This window comes from Pongo abelii, chromosome 17 (genome assembly GCF_028885655.2).
Source record: "Pongo abelii isolate AG06213 chromosome 17, NHGRI_mPonAbe1-v2.0_pri, whole genome shotgun sequence".
NCBI classification, from domain to species: domain Eukaryota; kingdom Metazoa; phylum Chordata; class Mammalia; order Primates; family Hominidae; genus Pongo; species Pongo abelii.
This window is the reverse complement of record NC_072002.2, coordinates 74,322,665-74,342,264: the sequence shown is the minus strand read 5'-3', so window position 1 is coordinate 74,342,264 and position 19,600 is coordinate 74,322,665. Positions and strand designations below refer to the sequence as shown.

The window sequence follows — 19,600 nt, the reverse complement described above, 5'->3', positions numbered from 1 at the left end:
ATGCCTTTAGGAGCCTTCATCAGAAGGAGCTCGTTGCTTTGGAATGAAATCTTAAATTGAAGAGGTTCTTTAAAAAACATTTGGGACTTCTGTGTGCCTGACCAGGCTTATCTACTAGGGGGCAGGTTCTACTCAGCTCTCTGGCTTGGTAGCTCAGAGTCTGGAGTTTCTTGGGTGTGCTTTTTATGATTCTCTTAATATTGTCACTGAGATTTGGTAATAACAAGCTTACACGTAAATAAATAAATAGGTAAGTTTGGGGTTTCCTTGTTTTATTTGGGTATAGTTTTCCAAAAGAATATACCTCTTGCTTCTTGTTGCAGTAGGAAAAGGATAGGGGCTACTTGCTTTCGGGTTGGGGAGAAAGATGGAAGTCTTCCTTCTCGCCAGACTTGGAGATCATCTTGCTGCACCCTGGTCTCCACTTTCCTTAATAGCTGGTGCTTCTGGTTTCTAAGCCTTGCTGAGGTTCTGCAGGGAGGGCTGGCTGGCTTGCTTCTCCACGGTAGCCACCCCTGGAGCCTCCCAGGTATGAAGTTATTCCACCCTGCACAATCCTCTTGCCATGTTCATACATTGTGTTTCAGGGTTAGAGAAGTCTCCTAAATCCATAGGGTGTGGGGCTTGCATTTTTATTTCTGGTTTTCATTATTTGGGGTTAACTTGTAAAAGAAGAAAGCAATATAACATTTCTTTTCCGGCCTCTTGAAATCAAAAATTTCTCCCCCTACTTTTCTTCTCCACTATTTCTTCCCCTATTTTGTTTTTGGAAGAAAAGATTTGTCTGCCATTTAATAAGAGGTGGAAAGAAAGAGATGAGTCATAAGATGAAAGCAACTGGGAAGAGTTGCTTTTGCCATTTGCTTGTTGTATTCATAAAGCTGCAGCTAGAACATATTCTGACTGCAAGAAAGGTGCTAGGCACCTTTCTTATATTATCTGTAATCCTGTCAATTATCTCATAAGGCAGATACTATTTATTCATGTTTTGTCCATGAGGAGTCTGAAGCTCAGCAAGATTAAGTAGCGAGGCCAAGATTAAGGAGCAAGGCCAAGGAGCAAGGCCAAGATTAAGGAGCAAGCAATCCCTAGCTCTGTAAATGTCAGAGCCAAAATTCTAGCCCACATTTGTTGACCCCAAAGCCAATGCGCCATTTGTTACACATGACCTTAACACCAAGAACTCTCAAATACTCTCAAACATGCAGTTTTCTCTCTCATTAAAAAAAAAAATTTGGCCGGGCACGGTGGCTTATGCCTGTAATCCTAGCACTTTGGGAGGCCAAGGCAGGCAGATCACCTGAGGTCAGGAGTTCGAGACCAGTGTGGCCAACATGGTGAAACCCCGTCTACCAAAAATACAAAAATACAAAAATTAGCTGAGCATGGTGGCAGGCGCCTGTAATCCCAGCTACTCAGGATGCTGAGGCAGGAGAGTCACTTGTACCTAGGAGGCAAAGGTTGCAGTGAGCCGAGATCATGCCACTGCATTCCAGCCTGTGCAACAGAGTGAGGCTCCATCTCAAAAAATAAATAAATAAATAAATAAATAAATAAATATCTGATATATCTGGCATGTGAATAAGCAGCCACGCAAGGAAAACCCCAAATAAATAATAGAAAAAGTACCCTTGCATTGCAGCAAGGGTGCAAATATTTGTCTGCTAATTCACTTGGCCTTTCATGGTCACTTTTAGTCTTCTAATACTATAGGAAGTTATTTTTAAAATTCTTTTCTAATCTCTAACATAATGATCAGCAGACAGTCTGATGATGCAGTCTCTGTTATCTTCATTTTTCTGATGTAGTTTTTCCTTCCAAAAGCTCACACACACACCTGGCTGGAGGGGTGTATTTCTGCCTGCACGACTTTTATTATTTTTTTCTTTTTACATGTGTTAATACTCAGGAGCACCCAGGGGGAAACTCCACAGACTTTCTTGATTACAAGATATCACTCTTTCTATGTAACAACCATCTAATCACTTCCCCTTGCCAAGAAATGAGAAAAGTATTTGTATTTGGAAAACCAAGCTACAACACGTGAAGCGTATTAAGAATGATTGTCTCCCCAGAATCCACACGAGCTTTCCCCATCTTTGTTTGTTTTTCTAAATATAAAAACCACACAGCAGTGTTTGTAGTCAGATCTAACAAGTGCCCATGCTTGCATAACAAGATTTCACTTTGGCCGTCTCAACTTTATTGTACGTAAATAATGTTGTAAGTAATCTTTGAAACAGTATAACATGTGCAACCAATGTTTATTTTTTTAATACTTCAGAATATGTCATTATTTATTTTAAACGGTGATTTATGATTGATGGGTGTTTCACATGCAAAATAATGTATTCACAGGAACTCTAGGGAAGACAGAAGGACGCACTGGAATCTCACAACTCCTTCCCTTGAGCAGAGAGCTGGGGTCAGTTATGCAATTAAAAAACCCAAAGGGGAAATTCTTAGCTAAGCAGGTATTTAAATGATGCATGCCCATCCTGAAATTCAGATCTTCTCGTGATGGAGTTCCATAGCCTTTTGAAAGCATATCAGATCACTTCATTATCTGATTTCATGAAAAGGCAAATGACAGATTGCTTCTCACTCCACTGCGTGGACAGTCCTAAGCCCTTGAAATGCTCATAAAGGTCACAGTGCCCAAGTTTAATGTCTTGGATGTGGAAAGAGAGATTGTAAGGGATCATATTGATTTGCATGAACTTTAAAATGCCGTCAAACAGCTCAGAGCTTATGTCTTAAATACAGCATTAAAATAGAAACAGACAAATAAAACCATATGTTTAAATGTGATGTTCGATTTGAGTATCAAAAACACGTGGGTTTTTCCCCCCTTGTATCCAACTTTCTCATGAATCACTGGAGTTTCAAATCATCTGGTACACTTTTCTTCCTCTTATAGTTTTCTGTAGGACAGCCTCAAGTAATGGAGTAAGTAATATCCGTAAAATTTTAGTGAATACTCAAGCCAGTTTTCCTTCTGGTTGTTAGGAGCTCGAACTTTTTTAAACTATGGAAAACTAGACAGAGTTTAAGTTTCATGCAATATAAAGGTGGACCCTGTACTTCTGGTACCTCATCATAAATTTATATCTTCAGGGGCTTCTCTTGGTATGTGAAATTATAATTTAGTTTGAGAGGTTGGAAAATTATGTCTAATAAGAGCACTCTGGACACTGTCACACATCATTCATATTGGTAAATTGGATGGATGATTTCCTTCTAACATAAAATATTAAATTAATCTATGCTGGGAATTCCAGTACAGGCAGGGGGACCTTAGCTGTATCACTCAAGTCTGTTTTGGTAGCATCCCAAATGCCACTGTTTTTATATTGAAAGCATACTTTATATGCTTTTGAAGTAAGATATATACCACCACTGCATTTGCATGTGAGAAATGTTACAGGGAGAGGAATGAAGTGGAGTTGCTGTTCCCAGTTATGCTTCAGAATTTCTGTTACCAAATTTGACTTTTAGAAATTGTATGAACTTTTCATAAATTTCACATAAAACTAATTATGGATTTTATAAAATTTTTATAAATTTTGTTTCAGGAAGAGATTACTTAAGTTTCTCCTAGGAATGGTAATTTACCTGGCAGACCAAATTGTAGTGCAGCAAATTGATTTGACCAATACAGGCTGAGCATCCCTAATCTAAAATTTTGAAACATTTTCAAAAGAAATGCTCATTGAAACATTTCAGATTTCAGATGTTTGGACTGGGGATGCTCAGCTGGTATTCTGCAAATATACCAAACTCCAAAATAATCTGAAATCCAAACACTTCTAGTCCCAAGTATTTCAGATGAGGGTTACTCAACCTGTAATAAAATCAGATTATACTAATTTGAACGAGTAAAAAATGATGATCTTAAATTATTTTTTATTAAAATGTGATGAAAAAAATTAAGTGTACCAAAATCCTTAGAAGACCTTATATAACCTACATGAAAGTTCTGATTATCTGACAAAGCTGAAACTTGTTTTAAGCCACAGATAATGTCTAATTTTCCAAATCAGTGGTTTGTGCTCCTTTCTCCACCATGATGTGCAAATGGTATGTTCACACAGGTGACATGATAGGCTGTAGGTGACGTGCAGTTCCCAGCTGGTAGGCCACGTTTAACTCAGTTTCTCTTCCTAGAAAGCATGCCCAAATACCAATGAGCGAGAATGATGTTGCAGTAGGAATAACCTTGAATCTTATGTCTTTAATAGTTACAAAAAAATGCTTCTTAAAAACGATAATTTAACCTTTATAGTCAAAATATCTTGGGGTATATTCTTGAGATTTGCAGATCCACTGTAAGCTGGTTAATTCTCAGCTTCTCATATATGATGATGGAAGTGGTGAAAGCAAGGAATGGGGAAAGTAATGGGAGCAGGAGACGATGAGACAAAGGGAACATTAACTCCAGCAGAAATGCCAAGGTTGTGCTATTTTACATAAAATGGAGAGACTTTGTAACCATATAGGTCCATTTAACCAACTGCCATTTTTTCCTACAGTTGTCATATTTGTTGCAACTACATGCGTTATAAACCTTGTAAGACTATGTATGTTATTATTTTTGCTTTAAGAAATTCGGAGCAAGTCTTTGCTATTGTGAATAGTGCTGCAATAAACATGTGTGTGCACGTATCTTTATAGTAGAATGATTTATAATCCTTAGGGTATATACCCAGTAATGGGATTGCTGAGTCAAACAGTATTTCTGGTTCTAGATCCCTGAGGAATTGCCACACTATCTTCCACAATGGTTGAACTAATTTACACTCCTACCAACAGTGTAAAAATGTTCCTATTTCTCCACATCCTCTCCAGCATCTGTTGTTTCCTGACCTTTTAATGATCGCCATTCTAACTGGCATACACCATGGAATATTATGCAGCCATGAAAAAGCATGAGTTCATGTCCTTTGCAGGGACATGGATGAAGGTGGAAACCATCACTCAGCAAACAAACACAGGAACAGAAAACCGCGTGTTCTCACTCGTAAGTGGGAGGTGAACAATGAGAACACGTGGACACAGGGAGGGGAACATCATACACTGGGGCCTGTTGAGGGATGGGGAGCAAGGGGAGGGAGAGCATTAGGACAAATACCTAATGCATGCAGGGCTTAAAACCTAGACAACGGGTTGATGGGTGCAGCAAACCACCATGGCACATGTATACCTATGTAACGTGCACATGCTGCACATGTATCCAGAACTTAAAAATTCTTCATATGTACTCAGATATTTACTGTTTATAATGCTCTTCATTCCTTCCTAAAGATGTACATTTCCCTCTAGTGTCATCTCCTGTTAGCCTGAAGAACTCCCTTTAGCACAGGTCTGCTGGTAATGAATTTTTAGTTTTTTTAAATCTGAAATGTCTTCATTTCACCTTCATTCTTGAAGGATATTTTCACTGGATATTCTGGGTTGCACAAGTTTGTTTTCTCGGCACTCAAAGGATGTCATATCACTGTCTTCTGGTTACTGTGGTTTTCTGATGAGAGGTTCGTGGTTATTAAAATCATCCTTTCCCTGTATATCATGTGTAATTTTTCTCCGCTTTCAGGATTTTCTCTTTAGGTTTCAGCAACGTGACTATGACATCTCTAGGCATTTTGTGTATGCGTGTAGTTAGGCGTTTCGGGCTTGCTAAACTTCTTTAATCTGAAAATGTATTTCTTTCACTCAATTTTGGAAGTTTTTGGCCATTGTTTTTTCAAATATATTTTTCTGCTCCATTTATTGTCTCCTCTCCCTCTAGAACTCCAGGTACCAGACCTTAGACCTCTGATATTAGACCCCAAGTCTCTGTTCCTTTTTTTAAGTCTTTTTTTCTCTTTCCTTCAGAATGGATAATTTTCATTTATTTTCAAATTCACAAATTATTTCCTGCATCATTCCCCCATTCTTCTGTTAAGCACATCCAGCAGCATGTTTAAAAATTTCAGATCTATTTGTCAGTTCTATAATTTCTGTTTTGTTCTTTTAGTAGTTTCTCTGCTGAGATTTTCTGTTTTGTTCATTGCAGGTATATTTTCCTTTATGTAATTGAACACAGTTAAATAGCTACTTTAAAGTCTGATAATTCCAACATATGGGTTATTTTGGAGATTGCAGCATTGATTGTCTTCTCTTTGAGAATGGGTCACATTTGTACATGTTATGTTGTGGAGAGCCTGCATCTTGCTGTATTCATTCGGATATTTTTCTTCTAGCAGGTAGTTAACTTGGTTAAATTAGCTTGGTTGAAGTGGAGTAAGTATTGAATATTTATGTTAGGAATGACCTGTTTGCTATATTTTAAATTCAGATCATTTAGGTACCTTTTGGTTTCTTATATGGTACAAGTGTTTTTAAAAAAAAAAAATCACTCAAATGAGAATCAGAACACTTGGGTTCCGGTCTCGGTCTTAATAGTTGACTACCTAATTATTGTTATATTACAATTAACAATCATTATGTTATAATTAGCCAAGTGTTGTTATTATGATTCATTAATTGTTATAATAAACAAGTTGTATCTCTTTGGCCTGTGGAATGAGAGGCCTGGTCACCCTTAAAGATCCTTTTCCTATTTATGTCCTATACTCCTTTAATTGCTTAATATAAGTATCTTGAAGTCTGAGTTAATTATTTAATTTCATAGGATTCAAAATGTTGAATTCATATATTATGTAGCAGAAAGAATATCCTGGTATTAGAAAATGTGGTCATGTATTATTGATATTTTTTCTTTTAATCTCAGATTGCCCTAAAAATACTTCACCCCTACTTTGCTTTATGCCTCAGTGTTTCCTGGGCACAAGTTATTTCATTCAAAAAACAATAACTGAAAAAGAATTTTATTTTTAACCTAATTATTATATTTTAAATGTTTGTTTGTCTCTTAGGAAAAAGTGCTGCAAAGGATATAAATTTGTTCTTGGACAATGCATCCCAGAAGGTATGTAATATAAAAAAGATATTGTCTCACTTTTTTCACAACTAATCATTCAAAGTCTATCAACTTTAGATGTTCATGGAATATAGGTGTTATCTGTGTCTGATTATCTGTGCATCTGTCTGTGTATATTTTTTGGCATTAAATTTTTCTGATGCCAATTTTGTTATATGTAGTGTGCAGTGTCTGAATCATTACATGATGTGTTTGCACACATTGAGTCATTCTTATATAGTATTTCAGGTTTTATGATTAATGGGCTATAATCCCCCAATTAGCATTTTATACACAATTAGAACCAACCCTCCTCTCTTGACTTCTATATCTGCTTTCTTTACCTGCCTTTCACCTGCTCAACTTTAAGTCCCTTTACATGACCATCAGCAAGCAGTACCTGAGTGTTCAACCCAGCACTCAGATACAGATACAGAGCAAAGTAAGGCAGGGACCCAGCTCTCAAGTTGCATGCATTCAAGTTGAGAAGCCAGGATGGGGAGCAGATAGAATCAGAGAGACCTGGATTTTAATCATACTTCTGTGTCCTACTAATAGCTTTGACCTTGGGCAAGTTCAAGTTACTTTCGAAGCCTTAGTTCTTACAGGGTAGTATTAGTATGTGGGTCAAATGATGGTTTTAAGAATTTTGCCACATGTCAAGCACTTGGAACAGAGGCTGGTTCTTATTACATGCTTGATAAATGGTGGCTGCTGTTATTGCTGCTGTTGTCATTGTTAGTAATAACTGCAATATGTGCAGTAGAGACATTCAAAGCAGAAAGTGTTCAGAGGGGACATGTACACAGAGGCCCAGGGCAGTCAAAGAGGGTCTTGGAAATGAGGGGAGAAGTGAGACCATGTTATCAAGGAAGACTGCCCAGGACTTAAACAAGTAGAAAGTAGAGGGCTACAGAGGGTTCTAGGCAGAGCCCTGACACAGAAAGCACTAAAGACTACTTGTTTGAAGGGCATGGGGTTAAGCTTGTTCAGGGCTGGGGTGAGGTGAGTGAGGAATGTGAAACAGTTTTCTTCACCTTTGCCCAAGAAGCCAGATCTCTATAGAAGATCTAGAGCCCAGCCAAGCTAATCCTGTTGCATTATCTCATAGAGCACCATTTTTGATCAGTTAGAAACAGATTAATCCCGCCCGTTTATTGCTGTTTTCGGTGGAAGGTTGGGACAGTTCATTGAACCATAGCTGTGACCTTTGAGAAAGCTGCTATAGGAAGGCTGGCTGGGAATCGCTCCACGTGTGATGGTTGATGTGGTCTTGGGTTTCTCTAAGCTGAATTTCCCTCTGCCAGTCAATTCTGTTGGTTATAGCATGATGGGTAAACCCGCAAAAGTCACAATAATTGCATTTCTTTCTATACCAGCTTTTCTCAGTCACCAGCTGTGTCCTTTATGTTGCAGTTTGGCAGACTGCAAAGAAAATTAAGTTTAGGCCCTTTGGTTTAAGATCTTATCTAAAGACCTTGCCCAACCTAATTAAAAACACATTGCATGGATACCACATACTTAGAGTTTCTTTCAATATTAGTGGTTTCAAACATCTAGGCCTTAAAACTAGTCTCCCTCATCCTAAAGAGACTACAGCACCTATAATTAACATAACCCAAAACTGAATATTTTCAGGAAAAGTGGTCACACATGCTGAAAGTTGTTTTGCCAGAGCTAATTCTCTGTTCTGTTGCTTTTTGCTAGAACATTTTTCATAGCAGATTTGTTTTAATCTGTGGGAAAAAGTCAGTGATTATTTCTTTTACTAAAGATATCTTTAGTCATAATTGTTTCTATCATTGGAGGATCAAAGTACAAATGCAGGATTTCAGAAAATATTGTATATTAGGGTTCTCCGGAGAAATAGAACCAATTTTGATTTCGATTTTCTATGTATGGAGACAGAGGGAGAGACAGACTGAGTGAGAGATTGAGACTTTTCTAAGGGATTGGCTTTTGAGATTGTGGAGATGCAAGTCCAAAATCTTCAGTGTAGGCTGGCAGGCAAGAGATCCAGGGAGGAGTTGCAGTTGGAATCTGCTGGCCAGAAGTCCCCCTTAGATTGGCGGGGTGTGGGAGGGGAGGTCAGGTTTTTTCTATTAAGACCTTCACCTGATTGGATGAGGCCCACCTACATTATGGAGGGTCATCTGATTTATTCAAAGTCTACTGATTTCAATGTTAATCTTATCTAAAAAATATCTTCACAGAAACACGTAGAATAATGTTTGACCTAATATTTGGATACTTGGGCCTAGCCAAGATGACACAAAAAATTATCACAAATCTACCCCTTGTCAACTTGGCACCCATATGCATCTCCTTAAACCATACCTAATCTCCAGATAAAGGCAATAACAAAGTTGTATATCCATCTGACATGCTACAACTATGCTGCATGAAACACACTAACCCTTTCCCCAGAAGAGGGTACGAAGTCCTGGGGCACTGGACTTTTCCAGCATCTCCTTGATATGCTTTAATGTAAATACTGTGATGTAAAGTTAACAGTATTTAAATACTGTGATACAAAGTCACTACATCTTATGGCATATGGTAAGAAGATAAAAGAAGGAAGAAAACAAAGATTGGCATGCAGGTGCACACACACACACACACACACACACACAGACATGGAAATAATCCATGGAAAGATAAGAAATACTCATGACAATTTACAGGGCTTTTTTCTGTAACTTGTCACATGGTCATAGCTGATACATGTAACCTGCCACCTTCTACCATGCAACCCATATTCCCTTTGCCCTCAGCAAGCACCTCGCCTGATCGTGTTTCTTTCTCTACCTGGTAAGGTGACCCACACCTTCATTCCTGAAAGATCTGAGACATTAGCCCTGCCTGAATTGAGTTGTTGTCTTCTGTTGACTTTTTAATCACAGGGTGTGACAATACTAAGGGACCACCTAAGGTGTTTCTGGTGTTCTAGAAATTCTTCCTTCCCTCTGTTGTGGAGTAACAGTACAATTTCCCCTTGTTAGCCACGATCAGTCACCCCAGCTAGAACAATAACTCCTTTTTTTGCCTGCTGATGCAGAGGCATGAGGAGACCAAAGTAGCCAGGTGGCACCTTAAATTTCAGTTCAATGGAATCATTTTTGCCTCTGTTGCTAGAAGTATTCCTCCCTTTGAAACTAAGCCCTCTAGGCCAATATAACATAAAGTTATAGGAACAGGAAGCAAAAATTTTGCTAGTGGATCGGTAGGGCTAACAGTGAGTGGTGCCACTCCCATTTCCACCCCTTGATTCTGGGACCTGTGAATCCTGGTTATGGGACAAACCATACCATATGTTGGATACTGACTCAGAGCATATACATTCTCCTGGTGAACGTGACTCCAGACTAAATAGCTGGGTACCATGGCCTAGCCAAGTTGACAGGTAGCACTAACCATCACAGATGGCAAAAAGAAACTAGAATATCTAAAGAAATATGTTAACTAATGAGTGGAAGCTGTAGTTTTTAAGCGTTGCTGCCTCATATTTGCTGAAGTCGGGGCTCAGTGAACTATGGTCTGTGCCCCAACTCTGATTCTGTAAACAAAGGTTTATTGGAACACAGTCAAACCTATTTATTTCAGTATTACGTGTGACTTCTTTTGCACTACAACAAACTACAGCAGAGTTGAGTAGTTGCAAAAGAGATCTACAAAGCCAAAATATCATCTGGCCCCTTAACATAAGTTTGCTGACCCCTGCTAGAAGTGATGTCTTGATTGGCCAGGTGATAGGATGATCTCATTTGTTCTAGTTCAGCAATTATTAATTCAGCATAAACTGTGGGAAGGGAGCAGTGCTGGTTTCTCGAGGGGACACAGTCCCTGCCAGGTAGCTGAGCAGTCATAAGAACCAGCAGCAAAAGAAGCAGAAGAGCAGGTAAAGCTTGTACTGTGCATCGGGCACAGTGCTTAATGGCATCATCCAATTTAATCTTCATAAAAGCACCATGAAGTGTGGGTATTATTATCTTTATTTTGTAGGAGGGGAAGCTGAGGCATAAAGAACCCAGGATCACTGAGACAGTGGCAGAGACGGGATGGTTGGCCCAGAACCTATACTGTTAACCCTAAAGCGACATACTTCCTGGAATAGGGCCTGGCACAGAGTAAGCATTCAGTAAATATGGAAGAGTAGCCAGCCGCGGTGGCTCACGCCTGTAATCCCAACACTTGGGAGGCCAAGGCGGGCAGATCACATGAGGTCAGGAGTTCAAAACCAGCCTGGCCAAAATAGTGAAACTCTGACTTTACTAAAAATACAAAAATTAGCCAGGCATGGTGTCTGGCACCTGTAATCCCAGCTACTCTGGAGGCTGAGGCAGGGAGAATTGCTTGAACCAGGGAGGTGGAGGTTGCAGTGAGCCGAAATTGTGCCAGCGCACTCCAGCCTGGGTGACAGAACGAGACTACATCTCAAAAAATTAAATAAATAATAAATAAATATAGCAGAGCATGGAAATAAAAGAGGTACACCGTCCCATGGGCGGTGAGAGGGTAGACCAACTCAACTCTGTTGAGGAGGTCAAGGAAGGCTTCTTGAAGGGATGGCATTTATATCAACTCTTGAAAAACTGGATAAGATATCAACAATTATAAAAGGATGTTGCAAGAGGTAAAAACAGAATAAACAAAAGTATGGAGGTAAGAAGGCAAGGATGTGAATAAGGGATGAATAAAAAGAGAAGTTAGTTTTGCTGCAGTATAAGGAACTTACAGATAAGTCTCAAGGTTAGGAAAGTCTCAAGGGATATAATGCCAGAACTTAAATACAAGAGTTAGCCATTTATATTTCATGTTGATTAGTAGCAAGTGTAAAGGTTTTTAAACAAGGGGATGGCATACACAGTGCTATGCTTTGGGAAGGTTAGCCTGGCAGTGTTATCCCAAATGGATTTAATCTTGGGATGGTAAGAATCTTGGGATGAAGATCTTGTTTACAAGGGAGTTTCTGAAGGTCTGAGTTAGAATGGTGCCAAAAGAAATAGGACAGACAGGATAGAAAATAGATACATTGTAAAGATAAAAGCTACGTGACTGAAAGCTGGTAGGCTCTGGGGAACAAGCATCAGAAATGGAGGACTGAATACATTTATTAATCTTGCCTTCTCCAGAAAATGCACAAAATGGGCAGGGCAGGAGGAGGTGGCAGGAAAGATTCACAAAAGACATAAACCCACGAGGACAAAGTTGGGAGAGGAGATAATAGCAAAAACTTTGGAAGCTGGAGAACAGAGAGGGAGGTGGTTAATAGCTTAGCACAATCGGGAAGGTTGAATTCTACCCAGCTTAAGGAAACCAAGGAGCAACCCCAATTTATACCAGAAGAAATAGCAATCAGTAACACTACAAATAAACTAGAAAAAGGGGTAAAAGTAATTGAAAACAGGATTGATTAAAAGTCTAAGAAGAAGTCAGACTCCCGGATCGTGTCCTCTACTCCATACGGACAGGATATTGCCTTTTCCACAGCCAGGCAGAAGACAGAAGATATATTTTCTAAGAGAGTACACCAGAGGTTCAAGGATCTGAAGGAGACCAGTCAGAGCTGAAAATGAATGCCCAATACTGAAAAAGGAGGGTTTCAGTAAATGCTCACACATTGAATTTTGAAGCCCCCAGCCTTCTCCCTTCACTTGAGTTCCAGAATGACTTCACTCTCAGGCAAGGATTTGGAAATGTCTTCTCTGGGCATTCTAGATAACCCAAGGAAAAGGTCTTAAGAAACTGAACTTGTAATGCACTGGCCAAATCACTTACAGTGATACCCAGATGTCATAAAATCATAAAACTATATGCAAACAGATTATATTAATCTGTTTTAAATACACCATGAATAAACTACAGCAGCCATCTCAGGATCATCAGATATTAGAGGGAAACTACCATTTGGCCCAGCAGTGGTATATATTCAAAGGAAAATAGATCATTACACCAAAAAGACACACGTATTCCTACGTTCATCACCACGCTATTCACGATAGCAAAGACATGGACTCAACCTAGTTGTCCATAGTAGTGGATTGGATAAAGAAAATATGGTACCTATACACCATGGAATACTACACAGTCATAAAAAAGAATGAAATCATGTCTTTTGCAAAAACATGGATGGAGTTGGAGGCTATAATCCTAAGCAAACTAACATAGGAAGAGAAAACCAAGTACCACATGTTCTCACTTATAAGTGGGAGCTAAACATTGTGCACACATGGACATAAACATAGGAACAAGACACTGCAGAGTAGTAGTAGGCAGAGGAAATAGTCGGAGGGTTGGAAGGTGAGTAGTCGGGGGAGGAAATAGTGGGAGGCTTGAAAGTTGAGTAGTAGGGGGGGATAGTAGGAGGGTTGGAAGGTGAGTAGTGGGGGGCAGACAGTAGGAGGGTTGGAAGGTGAGTAGTGGGGGAGAAAATAGTGGGAGGGTTGAAAGGTGAGTAGTAGGGGAGGAAATAGTGGGAGGGTTGGAAGGTGAGTACTGGGGGAGGAAATAGTGGGAGGGTTGGAAGGTGAGTAGTAGGGGGGAATAGCGGGAGGGTTGGAAGGTGAGTACTGGGGGAGGAAATAGTGGGAGGGTTGGAAGGTGAGTAGTCGGGGGGAATAGTGGGAGGGTTGGATGGTGAGTAGTGGAGGGCGGAAATAGTGGGAGGGTTGGAAGGTGAGACTGAGGAAGTTTTCCAAGCACCGGGAGCAAGAGATCAAAGAAATTAACAATAGGAAAAAAAAGATGAGAATATTAGACATAAAGTCCAGGGGATGCAACATCCAAATAATTTAAAATTCCACATAGAGGGAGTAAGTTCTTAAAGATATAATTCAAAAAAAGTCTTCAGAATTGAAGGATACTAATTTCCAGATTAAAAAAAGGGTTTACCAAAGATTTAAGTGGTACCATATAAGTCCTAAAAATTTTTAGCGAGGAAAAAAAATGTGATTCATACAAAAGCTCAAGAATTCGAACCTCACAGGACTTCCCTACAGCAGCATTGAAAAGCTGGAAGACAATGGAACAATGCCTTCAAAATTCTGAGGCAAAGTTTTCCAACCTAGAATTATATACACAGACTATCATTAGTAATCATAAGGGTTAATAAAGTACATTTTAGACATGCATGATCTCAAAACTTTTACGCCTTTTATGACATTTTTCAGGAAGCCAATGGAGAATATTCTCCACTAAAATGAGAGAGTAAACTGGGAGAGAGAAAGACATGGATATATGGTTTGGCTGTGTCCCCCACCCAAATCTCACATCGAACTGTAATAATCCCCACGTGTCAAGGGCAGGGCCAGGTGGAGATAATTGAATCATGGGAGCAGTTTCTCCCATACTGTTCTCATGGTGGTGAGTAAGTCTCACAAGATCTGATGGCTTTATAAATGAGAGTTCCCATGCACAGGCGGCTCTCTCTTGTCTGCCACCATGTAAGACATGACTTTGCTCATTTTCCTTCTTCCATGATTGTAAGGCCTCCCCAGACATGTGGATCTGAGTCAGTTAAACCTCTTTCCTTTATAAATTACCCAGTCTCAGCTATGTCTTTATTAGCAGCGTGAGAACAGACTAATACATGTGAGATCCAGGAAACGGGAATCCAACAAAAGAGAGAGGGAGGTGATGGGCATCCCTGGGTTCATGGTGAATGTACATTCCTGGAGGCAGCTATAGGCTGGGCGCGGTGCTGGTAATCCCAGCGCTTTGGGAGGCTGAGACAAGAGGATTATTTGAGGAGTTCAAGACCAAGAGTAGTAGCTGCTGTGCAGCAGACCTACAGAGTCCTAATTAGAGCAAGTTGAGATTAATTTGAAAAAATGTCTATAAGAAGAGATTTGCAAAATTGAGGGGATCTCTGGTGATGAATCAGTGATCAATTTGTAGAAAACTGAATATGTAGATTGAATTGTCCAGAAACAGAGCCTTCACCACTTATTTAACAGGAAGCAATTAATATGAAGAATTGCTAACTAGCAATTGAGAACCAAAAATGCAAAGGAAAACTAAGTATCATTGAGGTAACAACTGCAGGAAGCAGCTACCGCCTCTAGGCTAGGGAAACAGAAGATATTGGGCCAGTGAAAACTTAGAAGTTTGGAGGACCCAGAACTCTGAGGAAGAGGTACTGACTAGCAAGCCCTATTTTTCAGAACTCAGAGGAAGTTACTAGTGGATCAGGGACCCAGACCTTTGAGGAGGGGCTACCAGATGGCTGGCTGGTGCTGATGTCTCTGAAATGGGATACAGTGAGGCTGATTTTGCAAGTGTTAGAAAAAATACAAGCTGGATTTTGCTGCTACTGTTTTCTTTTTGGTAGACACAGGAGCTCACTATGTTGCCCAGGCTAGTCTTGAACTCCTGGCCTCAAGCCAGCCTCCTAACTTAACCTCCCGAGGTGGCACGTGCCACCATGCCTGGCTTGCAGCTGCTATTGAAACAATCTGCTAGTGGGATGGAAGAGAAAGGCTGATATTAGGCTTTCATGAATAGGAAGCCCAGGAAGCAAAACAGAAAAAGGCAGATATCTTTTCTTCCTCTTCCAGCCTCCCTGTCTGTATCTGTCTGTGTCTCTATGTGTGTCACAGTCAGAAACGAAGAGGCTGGCAACTGACAAAGGAGGAATGTGGTCTCCAGAGCACAAGTCACAAAGTAGTCCATGGAAGAAGGTGGGTGTTTGAAGCTAAGAGAGAAAGCTCAGTAACTAGCACACCAAAAATATACGAGATAATTCTTTTAATTCCAAAGAAGACAAAAAGTTCTTCAAGAAGGTATAAGTAATTCAAGCATACTTCCAGGCTCAGCAAAGAATAGCTTTTATGTTGTCATTATGGTGCAAATACTAAAAATTATCACACCAAAATTTCATCATAACTATATTGGCCAGATGGAGGGAATAGGAAGTTATGGGTGTGACTTCAGGGGACAGGAGTCCATGAAAAAGTTAAATGCCTCTCTTCTGTTACTGGAAGTCGATAGAGAGGATTTAAAATAAAAACAAAGAAGCAATGCAAGTCAGCTATTTAGAGATGCAGAAGTGAGTATAGAAAGAATCAGAAGAGTTGAAAGCGGTTCCTCAGGGAAGCAGAAATGGTAGGAGAGACAGGGAACTGCCTTGTTAGGCACCATGATCAACTCAAACACTTTGACAGCCTCTCTGCCTCCTCCTTCCCCTTCCCAGCTGCTGCGGAATGGTGGCACCAGCCAACAGGAAAGCTCAGAGCCAGTCATGCCAGGATCATGCTCTCCAACAAAAAGAGCACAGAACCTTGGCTGCCTAGAGGTGATGCCAAGTGGAGGAAACATGTAGCCAGAGACAGTTTGCAGCGTTGGTCAGAACACCATGCAGGCAAAGCAGGCCTGAAATCACAATCATGGGAGGGAGTATTTTATAAGGGCAGCTTTCCAGGTCATTGTGAGAGTGGCACAATACTTGTCCCACAAACCCTCCCTGCATCAGGAGCTGACAGCCCACCCGTTCACCTTCATATGTGGTGGAACAAAGCCAGACTCGCTCTGTGTCCAAGGATAGTTTATCTGTCAGCACCTGGAGGAGATAGTGCAAGGATTAATGAGGTGCTGGCTCCAGTCTGGGAGTCAGTGTTGTGCCTGAGCTACTGAATTAGAGCCAAAGTCCCTTCAGAGGCTCATTACGTATTGGTTCATAGGAACTGAGAGGAGCAGATGCCCTAATGCCCTAATTCTTTATGAGTAGCAGTGTATCCACCTCACTTTGCACAGGCTGAGGGCTGGAAAAGGGACCTCTGGCCATTCGAAGTCACCCAACCCCTTCTCAGCATGAGCGATCAACCCCCCAGGATGCACACTTATACAGTATACACACAAAAGCATCGGCTCTCTTATAAGTCATGCACATTTCTATTACAAAGTGATATGGTTTGGCTGTGTCCCCACCCAAATCTCATCTTGAATTATAGCTCCCATGATTCCCTCATGTCATGGGAGGGACCTGGTGGGATGTAATTGAATCATGGGGTGGGTCTTTCCCATGATATTCTCATGACAGTGAATAAGTCTCACGAGATCTGATGCGGAGTTCCCCTACACACCCACTCTTGCCTGCTGCCATGTAAGAAGCGACTTTGCTCCTCATTCACCTTCAGCCATGATTGTGATGCCTCCCCAGCTATGTGGAACTGTGAGCCAATTAAACCTCTTTCCTTTATAAATTAAAATTACCCAGTCTCAGGTATGTCTGCATTAGCAGTGAGAGACCAGACATGTATACACAAAGCCCCCTTCCTACTTCTCTGAGCCTGCCTGACTTCCAGGCCTTCCTCCCATATGATGACACCAACGCCTGTCACCCCAGCTGGCCTGTGTTTAGTATTCTGCTGGGTGGAGTCCCCTGCCTCTAGAGCAGCTGATGAACAAGACAAAACAGCACCCCCAACCCCGAGGGAATCCGCAGAGGCTGGCCCTCTTAAGCGTCTTTTCTCTCTGGATAGTGACAAAAACCAAAGGATGATGAGGTGACCTAGGGGAAAAATCACGAGTGATATGATGTCATGTAAGTTACCCATTGCAGTACTCTTAGAAGGTGACCCACAGCCCTAAAGAGTTCCTTTCCCTCTAAGTATATCTGTCCACACTTCACACGTGTCCTTGAGCAGAGCCCAGCCCAGAAAGTCCTTTCCAGGCCAGGGCCAGGTTACTTCGCCTCCTCCTGTAGTTGACATGAGCTCTCACTTTGCTTTTTCAGATTACGACGTTTGTGCCGAGGCTCCCTGTGAACAGCAGTGCACGGACAACTTTGGCCGAGTGCTGTGTACTTGTTATCCGGGATACCGATATGACCGGGAGAGACACCGGAAGCGGGAGAAGCCGTACTGTCTGGGTATGTTGGGAATGTGCTTGTTTCTAGCTTCTGAACATGTGCCTTGTTCAGATGGTTCTGAAGGGTTGGACCCTTCAGTTCTCATACTTGTTGGATGGAGTTGTGTTTGATACTATCCTAGGGATAGCTTATCACTGCCCTTCATCACAATTACTAAAACCAATTAGGCCCAAGGAATTCTTCTGGGATTTGGTACCAGCAAGGTCCTAATTGGCAATGAGACATAAGAGCAGGAGAAGGGGAACATGCCCAAATATAAACTAGAATAATGTAAAACAGAGTATAAGTGGTCAGAAAAGTAAAAACGCAGACAGAACAAGAATAAACATTCTCTTAGAAGATGATTGGGGAAAAAAGGAAGTAGCCATATGGCAGACAGGTTGGGAGGAAGTCGGAGGGAGCTGAAGCCAGCCACCTGGGCTGCAGCTGAGCAGAGCCTGCACCATCCACGGCACCAGCCTGTTTACTGTTGCCCTCACGAACTGGCTGTCCCGGCCGTGCACTCCTTGAGGTTCTAAGGTAGCTTTATGGCTCATTTTCCTTTGGAACCATGTGTCTGAAAGCGTGGTCAGTTTATAACTAACCCAAGAAACATCTGGGGTCCTCGTTTAGGGGGAAAAAAAAAATCCTGGCCTTTTCTCCACACCTAATGAATCACAACTCTGAGAGTGGGTCCAGACATGCATATTTATACCAATGCCTCTAATGATTCCTAGGCATGGTGAGATTTAAGAATCAGCTGGAGGATGAACTGCGGAGATTAGCAGGTAGACCTACAAGGAAGATAAACCAGCTGTCATGAGCATCCCTCTTTCTCTATCCTAGCAGGGGCTCTAGGGAGCACCATTTCTGAGAAGTTCTAACGGTAGGTCCTCTGGTTGCTCCCTGTCGGCATTTGGGAATGGTGCCCCACAATGCCAGAGAATGGGATTGTGACTCCATAGTGAATGGAGCAGGGATCTCTGGCCTCCCCTGCAGAGAGAGGTACAGGCCATTCTATGAGGCTCAGGTCCCAGGCACAAGGCTCTTACTTCAGTTCATAGCAGCTACTGTACCCTATTCTTTATGCATTTATTTTTGAGACAGGGTTACACTCTGTTGCCCAGGCTGGAGTGCAGTGGCGTGATCATGGCTCACTGCAACCTCGACCTCCCATGCTCCTGTGATCCTCCCACCTGAGCCTCCTGAGTAGCTGGAGCTACAGGCATGCGCCACTACACCCAGCTAATTTTGTTCATATTTTATAGAGATGGGATTTTACTATGTTGCTCAGGCTGGCCTGGAACTCCTGGGCTCAGCTTCCTGTCTTGGCCTCCCAAAGCGCTGGGATTACAGGCATGAGCCACCTCACCCAGCCCCCTCTTCTTTTTGTTTGGGGGTTTGGGGACCAGCAGAACTTGCCTTCTACTAAGAGTTCTATTTCTATCTCTGATTTCAACTGCATCTCTCTCTCTCTCTCTCTCTCTCTCTCTCTCTCTCGGCAGTACAGGCAGCATTACATGTAGGTTTAGGGCAGGGACACCTGGGGAAAAGCAGTGAGCCTGAGAAATTGCAGAGGAGGATGCAACTGCAACATCTGGTCTACAGTGACATAGTCGGTACTGCCGGGGGATCATCCAGATGACCATCCTCCCCTCAGCATACACAGGGACTGAGTCACTGGCAGCTTGTGCAGGGAGTGGCTGGGAAGTTGTTGCCATCCTCAAGTTCAGGGCTGGCCTCTGTCTATCCAGCACATGTGCACAGTCTGGGGCTGCATGCCACGGTTCCCA

The 19,600-nt window shown here is 41.6% G+C and overlaps 1 protein-coding gene across 8 annotated transcripts in view; it reads left to right on the top strand.

Annotated features, from left to right (window-relative positions):
• Nucleotides 1-19,600, top strand: part of CCBE1 (collagen and calcium binding EGF domains 1) — a 262,780-nt gene that overhangs the window by 206,118 nt on the left and 37,062 nt on the right. For all 8 annotated transcript variants that reach the window (XM_054538032.2, XM_063716921.1, XM_024236078.3 and 5 more), the window contains 2 exons: nt 6,918-6,970; nt 17,694-17,828. In XM_054538032.2, the coding sequence (XP_054394007.1) occupies nt 6,918-6,970; nt 17,694-17,828 (188 nt within the window). The remainder of the gene's footprint in view (nt 1-6,917; nt 6,971-17,693; nt 17,829-19,600) is intronic.